General features: G+C 42.5%; 1 protein-coding gene across 1 annotated transcript; it reads right to left on the bottom strand.

Moving 5' to 3' along the window:
- Positions 1-1,384: 1,384 nt before the first annotated feature.
- On the bottom strand, positions 1,385-10,475 carry LOC134949936 (serine-rich adhesin for platelets-like). The gene is made up of 4 exons (XM_063938622.1): positions 10,379-10,475; positions 2,498-9,748; positions 2,316-2,410; positions 1,385-1,444 (listed from the first exon to the last, which is right to left on the bottom strand). The coding sequence occupies exons 1-4, from the start codon at positions 10,473-10,475 to the stop codon at positions 1,385-1,387; spliced, it is 7,503 nt and encodes a 2,500-aa protein (XP_063794692.1).
- Positions 10,476-10,699: the final 224 nt, after the last annotated feature.

Here is a 10,699-nt window from a genome sequence, read left to right as displayed (position 1 = left end):
ATGCTGACATTCTTAATGTTGACATCCAGACCATGTCAACATTCTGGTATCAACTTTCTGAATTTCAATATTCTGAATGGCAACATTTTGTAACACACCCGTTTACTGCTTCTGCCATTTAATGATCCACTAAAATTATTTCCCGCACATATAAATATAACACCCACCCCCTTTCATTTTCAACACCTGACACTTGTTGACTTTTGGGGTCTACACGGTGCACAGTCCTAAATGCCCTAAACACTATAGGTGGAATCCAATTGCGGGTGAAGTTCTCACGCCCTTTGTTTGTAATTGAATACCCCCTATGTAAACATGTCCACTGAGAGGAGGAGAAGGGGAAGTAGGTACTAATTACCCAGACCCAGGCTTGTTGGAGGGGCCCAGGTCCACAGCAGCTGGTTTCCTGCGATAATGTTATACAATTTAAAATGGTTATTAAGCTTTCTTCTGCAGTAAGTGCAAGACATTAAAGTGATGAGAGAAATGCCATATGCAGTGTGGGGGAAAAGCATAGTTTATCTTTAATGTTATGTAGGATACTTAAGGCATGGTGTTCCAAATTATTAAAAAAAAACTTTTATTTGGAAAAGCATCAGTTCCAAGTATTCCAGATACCTGCAAAGTCATTATTTAGTACTCACTTTAGGCAAATTTGTTCTATATTATTGAAACATTTTATGCTTTTCTTTATTCATTAAATAAAATAAATTATACACCCAGTTGTATCCATCATATAATACAGCATTTAATACAACAGATGTTTATTCAAATTTCATATCTGCTTCTATGACTATATATACTTATAAAATAAATATAATGTACAGTAAAAAGTATTTATGACATCATAAAAGCCACACCCTGATTGGCTATGGTGTTGCCTGCAATACCAGTTAGACCATCAGAGGCATATTCTTACACAGGTAATATTTAATGTATATATAATATATATAAAATTTTTAAGATATTATACAGTACAGCGATCACCAGGATTCACCTTCACACTATAAGTTCCCTATTGATTGCATCACTACCCCATCTTTTTAAACATTCTTTATTAAAGGGGGTGTCAAGTGCTAAGTTCAGGTATTTGGGTTCTCCTGTACTTGTCTTAGACCAATATGTGGCTCTCTTAGTAATACTTGCCCACAAAAGAACACATGCTTGCGGTGATCAGTATGTAAAACACCATACAGAGAGAGATTTCTTGTGTACGCAGTGACCTCAGGAACCCCTATCACTGAATGTCAGTCATAGGAATAAACCCATCATAGGAATGCCACTATAAGGTTTAAATGTCCAAAAACAAAACAAAACCCTGTTTACAGGAAATACACTGAAATACATTTAGATGAGTGCACAGGATTCTGGGAAGTCCTCCTCGTTAGACACCAGTCACGTTGTAAACTGTGCTTCTTCCAAATCTTCGTATGCAGTAGAGAATCTGATTAAAGAAGGGAAATGACATTAGTAACGTTGTTTTACATTCGATGAGTCTCTGTAGTTATCATTTGTCAGTCTATATTTTCACTTCCAATGACCATTTCTCTTCCAGCAACTGTCTATTTATACCGCTTTCACATCGCGAAAAGGCGGGTCGCACCCCGGACTTCTACACGGGTCCTTCCCAGGTGCGACCCGCTTGAGACCCCTAAAATTAGCACATCTACGATCACTTGCACAGACTTGCGGGGGAACGCCCAATACAAGGCTAGTCCGCCCCGCATGTCTGGCTCTTCCCCGCCGCACGGGTACAAACGCATTGCACGGCGGCAATGCTTTTGTATCTGCCGAGTATCTCCTTGCCAGCGCAGCTCCTGCACGCTGGCAGGGAGCTTCTCACCACATCCTGGGTCGCAGCAGCCCACCCCCCCAATGGTCCGGACACGCCTCCGTTGTCCGGACCACGCCCCACCAACGGTGTTCAAACACTGTTGGCATGCCCCCTTCCGCCCCAGGACCGCCTCTGCCTGTCAATCAGGCAGAGGTGATCACAGCCCAGGGATGCTGATAGCATCTCACTGGGCTCCCGGGGTGCGCACGCGCAGTGCGACCGCTGAGCGTGCGCACTCCACAAAAAGATACAGACTGCGATCGCTGCCGCTGCAGCGATCCAATCTGAATTACCCCCATTCATCTCTACATCAGCCGCTTCCTTTTCTAAGAAGACAATGTACTGTACCCTTTGTTTCACAGGTATTAAAACCGTACCTATGGCTTTGTGCACAAAAAACACGAGTGGACGATTTGTACTGTATATCAAATATAGTGAAAGATTTCTACCATAGAACAAAATAAAGAAACAATTCACTTACTGAAAAGATTGAGGCTATAATTGAAAAAGCACCAAGAATAGCAGCAAGCGAGATGAGAATGATGCCCCAGTCTGGAAGACCAGTTGACGGTATAGCTGTAAATAAATAAAGGGAAGATGTGAATTTGTGTCTATCTGCTTATTATTCCTTATGTCTACAGATAACTATCATAATAGGCGTACCAGTGCTCACTCCTGTAGTTACAGTTGCACTTGTGGTGTTATTGACCAGTGTTGATGCTGGTCGGCTGTTAGTTCCACTTGTAGGTCCACTTGATGTGCTGACAGCTGTCACCGTCTGCCCACTGTTTTTAGTAGCAGTTGTAGTGCTCATGGTGCTCCTTTGAGAGGTTGGTATGGAAGCACTATGAGTTGTTGTTTGGTTGCCTGTAGTACTAGTAGTAATTGTAGTAGAACTTCCTGTGGTGGTACTAGTAGAAACTGCTGTCAAGTTTGTTGAAGTCTTTGTAGTTGAACTTGAGGGGCTATTAACAGTTTGGCTAGTCGATGTGGTAGAGAATGATGTCACTGTTATGGTTGAGTTGGTACTGGCAATTGCAGAATTGCTGGTGGATGGTATTCTATTACCGGTCACATTAGTAGAAGATGTCACTGTGATGGTTGACACTGGCTTAGTACTGGTAATAGTAGTTGATGATGATGTAGTGCTGTTAGTGGAAAGATTCTGGTTACTGGTAGTACTAGAGGAAGGAGTCTCTGTGTTGGTTGAGGCTGGTTTAGCACTGCTCACTGTAGTTGAAGATGATGCATTGCTATTAGTGATAGGTTTCTGGATACTGGTTCCAGTAGTGGAAGATGTCACTGTGATGGTTGACACTGGCTTAGTACTGGTAATAGTAGTTGATGATGCTATAGTGCTGTTAGTGGAAAGATTCTGGTTACTGGTAGTACTAGAGGAAGGAGTCTCTGTGTTGGTTGAGGCTGGTTTAGCACTGCTCACTGTAGTTGAAGATGATGCATTGCTATTAGTGATAGGTTTCTGGATACTGGTTCCAGTAGTGGAAGATGTCACTGTGTTGGTTGAGGCTGGTTTAGCACTGCTCACTGTAGTTAAAGATGATGCATTGCTAATAGTGATAGGTTTCTGGGTACTGGTTGCAGTAGTGGAAGAGGTCACTGTGATAGTTGAAGCTGGTATAATGCTGGTAAAAATATTTGAAGAGGCAGTAGTGCTATTAGTAGAAGGTTTCTGGTTACTGGTTACAGTAGAGGAAGATGGCACTGTATGGGTTGAGGGTGGTTCAGTATTGTTCGCAGTAGGTAAAGAAGCTGTAGTAATTTTACTAGAAGGTTTCTGGATACTGGTTGCAGTAGTGGAGGATGTCACTGTGTTGGTTGAAGCTAGTATAATGCTGGTCAAAATAGTTGAAGAGACAGTAGTGCTATTAGTAGAAGTTTTCCCGTTATTAGTTGCATAGTTGGAAAATGCCATTGAATTGGTTGATGTTGGTAGGGTAACTGTGGATAAAGTTGACACAACAGAGGTGTTATTAATGGAAGGTGTTCTGCTAGTTGCTGTAGTACTAGGAGAACTTATCAAACTGTTGGTTGTTGTAGGTTTTATACTGGATAATATAGTTGATGAAATTGCAGGATTACCGGTGGATGTTTTTTGACTATTGGGTGTTGTTGTGGTCAGTGTTGTTACTGTGTTACTGGTGGGAACTGTTTGAGTGTTTCCTCCAGTTTGGGCCCTTGTACTTAAACTTGAAGATGACAATACATTTGCCGATAGGGGTGTGCTAGTTACTTCTGTAATAGAACTAATTCCTTTGCTACTGCCTGATTGGATATTTGCTGCAGTAACTGTTGAGGGCACTACAGTATGACCACTTGTTAATACAGTGTTACTATTGGTTGCAGTGGTGGAATATGTAATGCTGTTGGTCGAAGCTGGTTTAATACTGATCAAAGTAGTTGAAGGTACAGTCGTATTATTTGTAGTAAGTTTCTGGTTACCAGTACTTGATGTAGCAACATTATTACTGACAGATGATTGGCTACTGGTTACTGTACTTGAAGAGTTGATGTTGTTTGTTGATGATAAGTGGCTACTGGATCCAGCAGTCACAGATGATTGGTAGATTGTTCCTGGGCTAGAATGAGTACCTGGATAACTTGTAGATGGTTGGTTATTAGTTCCTGGAATAATTACAGGTGTAATGGTTACTGTAGAGTGGCCAATTGTCCCAACACTGGTAGACAATGGTATGTTGGCTGATGCTAGTTGGCTAGTGATCCCAATATTTGAAGTTGTAGTGTGACTAGTAACAGTTGATTGGTTATTAGCTCCAGTATTAGTAGAAATATGAGGAATACTTGTGAACAGATAATTACTTGTTACAGGAACAGTTGAAGGATTACTACTGGCTAGAATTTTACCACTTGTTCCAGTTTTGGAAGATGTCAGAGGGATAGTTGATTGTGTTACTACGTTGCTGATGAATGAGTTAGTTGATGATGGCTGGATACTTGTGTTATTAATAGTTTTTGTGGTTCCTATGGATGCAGTTTGACCACTTATTCCATTACTAGAATTTGTTCCTGGACTAGATGATTTTAGTGCGTTTGTTGTTGATGATGGATGGCTACTACTTTCAGTATTTGATGGACTGTTGGTTACAAGCGATTGGGCACTAGGTTCAGCATTGGAAGAAGTGAATACAGTATTTGTAGATGGCTGGTTACTGGTTAGAGAAGTAATAGATGCAGTGCTGGAGGCAGAGTGACTACTTGTACCAATACTAGAAGATACTTGTGTGTTGGCTGATGGTGGATGGCTACTACTTTCAGTATGTGATGTTGATGGGCTGTTGCTTACAAGCGAATGAGTTCCGGTATTTGTGCTGGAAGAACTGACTGCATTATTTGTAGATTGCTGATTACTGGTTCCAGAAGAAACAGATGCAGTGCTGGAGGCAGAGTGACCACTTGTTCTAAAACTAGAAGATACTAGTGTGTTGGCTGATGTTGGATGGCTACTGCTTTCAACATGTGATGTTGATGGGCTGGTGGTTACAAGCGATTGGGTACTGGTATTTGTGCTGGAAGAACTGACTGCATTATTTGTAGATGGCTGGTTACTGGTTCCAGAAGTAACAGATGCAGTGCTGGAGGCAAAGTGACCACTTGTACCAAGACTAGAAGATACTAGTGTGTTGGCTGATGGTGATTGGTTACTACTTTCAGTATGTGATGTTGATGGGCTGTTGGTTACAAGCGAATGAGTTCCGGTATTTGTGCTGGAAGAACTGACTGCAGTATTTGTAGATGTCTGGTTACTGGTTCCAGAAGTAACAGATGCAGTGCTGGAGGCAGAGTGACCACTTGTACCAAGACTAGAAGATACTAGTGCATTGGTTGATGGTGATTGGCTACTATTTTCAGTATGTGATGTTGGTGGGCTGCTGGTTACAAGCGATTGGGTACCGGTATTTGTGCTGGAAGAACTGACTGCATTATTTGTAGATGGCTGACTACTGGTTCCAGAAGTAACAGATGCAGTGCTGGAGGCAGAGTGACCACTTGTACCAAGACTAGAAGATACTAGTGTGTTGGCTGATGGTGGATGGCTACTACTTTCAGTATGCGATGTTGATGGGGTGTTGGTTAAAAGTGAATGGGTACCGGTATTTGTGCTGAAAGAACTGACTGCATTATTTGTAGATGGCTGGTTACTGGTTATAGAAGTAACAGATCCAGTGCTGGAGGCAGAGTGACCACTAGTACCAACACTAGAAGATACTAGTGTGTTGGCTGATGGTGGATGGCTACTAGTTTCAGTATTTGATGTTGATGGGCTGTTGGTTACAAGTGATCGGGTTCCGGTATTTGTGCTGGAAGAACTGACTGCATTATTTGTAGATGGCTGGTTACTGGTTCCAGAAGTAACAGATGCAGTGCTGGAGGCAGAGTGACCACTTGTACCAAGACTAGAAGATACAAGTGTGTTGGCTGATGGTGGATGGCTACTACTTTCAGCATGTGATGTCGATGGGCTGTTGGTTACAAGCGATTGGGTACCGGTATTTGTGCTGGAAGAACTGACTGCATTATTTGTAGATGGCTGGTTACTGGTTTCAGAAGTAACAGATGCAGTGCTGGAGGCAAAGTGACCACTTGTACCAAGACTAGAAGATACTAGTGTGTTGGCTGATGGTGGATGGCTACTACTTTCAGCATGTGATGTTGATGGGCTGTTGGTTACAAGCGATTGGGTACCGGTATTTGTGCTGGAAGAACTGACTGCATTATTTGTAGATGGCTGGTTACTGGTTCCAGAAGTAACAGATGCAGTGCTGGAGGCAAAGTGACCACTTGTACCAAGACTAGAAGATACTAGTGTGTTGGCTGATGGTGGATGGCTACTACTTTCAGTATTTGATGTTGATGGGCTGTTGGTTACAAGTGATTGGGTTCCGGTATTTGTGCTGGAAGAACTGACTGCATTATTTGTAGATGGCTGGTTACTGGATTCAGAAGTAACAGATGCAGTGCTGGAGGCAAAGTGACCACTTGTACCAAGACTAGAAGATACTAGTGTGTTGGCTGATGGTGGATGGCTACTACTTTCAGCATGTGATGTTGATGGGCTGTTGGTTACAAGCGATTGGGTACCGGTATTTGTGCTGGAAGAACTGACTCCATTATTTGTAGATGGCTGGTTACTGGTTCCAGAAGTAATAGATGCAGTGCTGGAGGCAAAGTGACCACTTGTTCCAATACTAGAAGATACTAGTGTGTTGGCTGATGGTGGTTGGCTACTACTTTCAGTATGTGATGTTGATGGGCTGTTGGTTACAAGTGATTGGGTTCCGGTATTTGTGCTGGAAGAACTGACTCCATTATTTGTAGATGGCTGGTTACTGGTTCCAGAAGTAACAGATGCAGTGCTGGAGGCAGAGTGACCACTTGTTCCAAGACTAGAAGATACTAGTGTGTTGGCTGATGGTGGATGGCTACTACTTTCAGTATGTGATGTTGATGGGCTGTTGGTTACAAGTGATTGGGTTCCGGTATTTGTGCTGGAAGAACTGACTCCATTATTTGTAGATGGCTGGTTACTGGTTTCAGAAGTAACAGATGCAGTGCTGGAGGCAGAGTGACCACTTGTTCCAAGACTAGAAGATACTAGTGTGTTGGCTGAAGGTGGATGGCTACTACTTTCAGTATGTGATGTTGATGCGCTGTTGGTTACAAGCGAATGGGTACCGGTATTTGTGCTGAAAGAACTGACTGCATTATTTGTAGATGGCTGGTTACTGGTTCCAGAAGTAACAGATGCAGTGCTGGAAGCAGAGTGATAACTTGTACCAAGACTAGACGATACCAGTGTGTTGGCTGATGGTGGATGGCTACTACTTTCAGTATGTGATGTTGATGGGCTGCTGGTTACAAGTGATTGGGTACCGGTGTTTGTGCTGAAAGAACTAACTGCATTATTTGTAGATGGCTGGTTACTGGTTATAGAAGTAACAGATGCAGTGCTGGAGGCAGAGTGACCACTTGTACCAAGACTAGAAGATACTAGTGTGTTGGCTGAAGGTGGATGGCTACTACTTTCAGTATGTGATGTTGATGGGCTGTTGGTTACAAGCGATTGGGTACCGGTATTTGTGCTGGAAGAACTGACTGCATTATTTGAAGATGGCTGATTACTGGTTCCAGAAGTAACAGATGCAGTGCTGGAGGCAGAGTGACCACTTGTACCAAGGCTAGACGATACTACTGCATTGGCTGATTGTAGTTGGCTACTACTTTCAGTATGTGATGTTGATGGGCTGTTGCTTACAAGCGACTGGGTACCGGTATTTGTGCTGGAAGAACTGACTGCATTATTTGTAGATGGCTGGTTACTGGTTCCAGAAGTAACAGATGCAGTGCTGGAGGCAGAGTGACCACTTGTACCAAGACTAGAAGATACTTGTGTGTTGGCTGATGGTGGATGGCTACTACTTTCAGCATGTGATGTTGATGGGCTATTGGTTACCAGCGATTGGGTACCAGTATTTGTACTGGAAGTACTGACTGCATTATTTGTAGATTGCTGATTACTGGTTCCAGAAGTTACAGATGCAGTGCTGGAGGCAAAGTGACCACTTGTAACAAGACTAGAAGATACTAGTGCGTTGGCTGATTGTGGTTGGCTACTACTTTCAGTATGCGATGTTGATGGGCTGTTGGTTACAAGCGAATGGGTACCGGTATTTGTGCCGAAAGAACTGATTGCATTATTTGTAGATGGCTGGTTACTGGTTATAGAAGTAACAGATGCAGTGCTGGAGGCAGAGTGACCACTTGTACCAAGACTAGAAGATACTAGTGTGTTGGCTGATGGTGGATGGCTACTACTTTCAGTATGTGATGTTGATGGGCTGTTAGTTACCAGCGATTGGGTACCGGTATTTGTACTGGATGTACTGACTGCATTATTTGTAGATGGCTGGTTACTTGTTCCGGAAGTAATAGATGTAGTGCTGGAGGAAGAGTGACCACTTGTTCCAAGACTAGATGATACTAGTGTATTGGCTGATGGTGATTGACTGCTGCTTTCAGTATTAGACGTTACCCTGCTGCTTGTCACAAATGATTGGCCTGTGCTTCCTGTACTTATAGAACTGAATATGCCAGTTTGAAATGAGTGATTAAAAGTTTCAGTGACACTTGCTGTAGTGCTGGTCAATGCAGTTGGGATACTGGTATCACTACTGAAATGTGTAACTGTACCAGCTGATGATGAGTGACTACTTGTTTCAGAAATAGATGGTATAGCTGTGTTAGTCAATGGATGGGTACTTACTCCAGTATTCAAATATGTATTTGTGTTAGTTAATGATGGTTGACTACTGGCCTCGCTACTTCTGGAAGATACTGTGTTAATGGTGGATTCAAATCTTGTTCCGACACTGGTGAAAGTCACTGGACTAGATGATATTGATTGCTCACTAGTCCCAGAAGTAGATGTTAAATGGTTACTTGTCCCAGTATCGAAAGGCGTTGCAGTTTCTGTTGATGTGAGTTGCTTGGTTGCGCTAGTCACAGTAGCACTTGCAGGACTACTAGCCGTATGTGATGAGCTGCTAAGAGCCGTACTAGAAACTGTTGGTGTATTAGTTGACGTATGCGGCTGAGTGCTTGTCCCAGTAGTGGATGCAGTCACAGTATTACTTGTTAAAGTTGATTTAGTACTGGTCCCAGTTGTGGATGTACTTGCGGTTGTGTGTGTCGTGCTGGTTGCTGTGCTTGAGATAGCTCCTGTGCTACTGGTGGAGACCGGTGGGCTACTTGTTGCAGGCGGATTCAGTACATTGCTTATACTGGCTATTATTTTTGCTATTGCTTGAGTCAATGCGTTAATTAAACTTTGTATGGTACTAAGTATTGAAGAAGTGCTCTGCCCTTCCACACGAGGCACTGTGGAGAAAAAGAAATGGTTATTAAACATGAGGGAAGTGCTATAATGTTTCAATAACTTGTTATTTATTCATTTCCAATGTTACAGTATGTCTTCAACATGGCAGATATTTTTATCTGAATCAGTTTATGTAGTTCATCATAAGAGTGTTTGCCTAAACTGCATAAATTGCTGTGGCTGCATAAATATGAATGTATTTTAAGTCAGCACTGAAGCGTATTCATATCTCTGCAGCTACAGCAATTATGAACTTTTGTACATTAATAAAGGAAATAGCAAGACTCCATCAAATCATGGAATTATGCCATTGGTAAGATATTACGATCTAGACACTAAGGGGGGGATTTAACTGTGTGAAAAGTCGGTTGGGTGTCTGTTTTTTTCTTTCTATTAGATAGGAAAAAACAGACACCCAACTGACTTTTCAAACAGTTGAATATCCCCCTAATTGTGCTTTGCTGGTTGGTCCTCTACACCAGTGGTTCTCAACCTCGGTCCTCAAGTACCCCCAACAGTTCATGTTTTCCAGGTCTCCTCACAGGGTTGCAAGTGAAATAATAAGCTCCACCTGTGAGTCTTTTAAAATGTGTCAGTAAGTAATGAATACACCTGTTCAACTGCTAGGTCACCTGGAAAACACGAACTGTTGGGGGTACTTGAGGACCGAGGTTGAGAACCACTGCTCTGCACCTTATCCTGCATCTCCCTCTCATTTTCCTCACTCATTTTAATCCAAGCTTCATTGCCTTAGGGTTAATGGAAGAGCCTATTCTTTCAGGTGGAAGAGCCAGATGATTACTAATTATCTGTTCAAGATTTCATTAGCCTTTAGGAGAGATGTACAGTATTAATCCTTCTAAAGTGGGCAACCAGCTTCTAGTTAGCATTTTCCAAGCACATTCTATAAAATGATAACTGGAAGCAGATGCACTTATCCTTTTCTCCACTCT

The sequence above is a fragment of the Pseudophryne corroboree genome, chromosome 8, assembly GCF_028390025.1.
Source record: "Pseudophryne corroboree isolate aPseCor3 chromosome 8, aPseCor3.hap2, whole genome shotgun sequence".
In the NCBI taxonomy this organism is placed as follows: Eukaryota; Metazoa; Chordata; class Amphibia; order Anura; family Myobatrachidae; genus Pseudophryne; species Pseudophryne corroboree.
Note: the sequence above shows the minus strand (reverse complement) of the source record. Positions and strands in the feature narration are given on the sequence as shown.

What these genes read in the sequence shown, in the direction of transcription:
- LOC134949936 (XM_063938622.1), bottom strand. Translation starts at nt 10,475, where the DNA reads ATGAGTGAGGAAAATGAGAGGGAGATGCAGGATAAGGTGCAGAGCAGT. An exon ending in CAACAGTTCGTGTTTTCCAG is followed by an intron (nt 9,749 to 10,378) that starts GTGACCTAGCAG and finishes TTTTCTCCACAG; the next exon opens with TGCCTCGTGTGGAAGGGCAG. An exon ending in AACTACAGGAGTGAGCACTG is followed by an intron (nt 2,411 to 2,497) that starts GTACGCCTATTA and finishes ATTTATTTACAG; the next exon opens with CTATACCGTCAACTGGTCTT.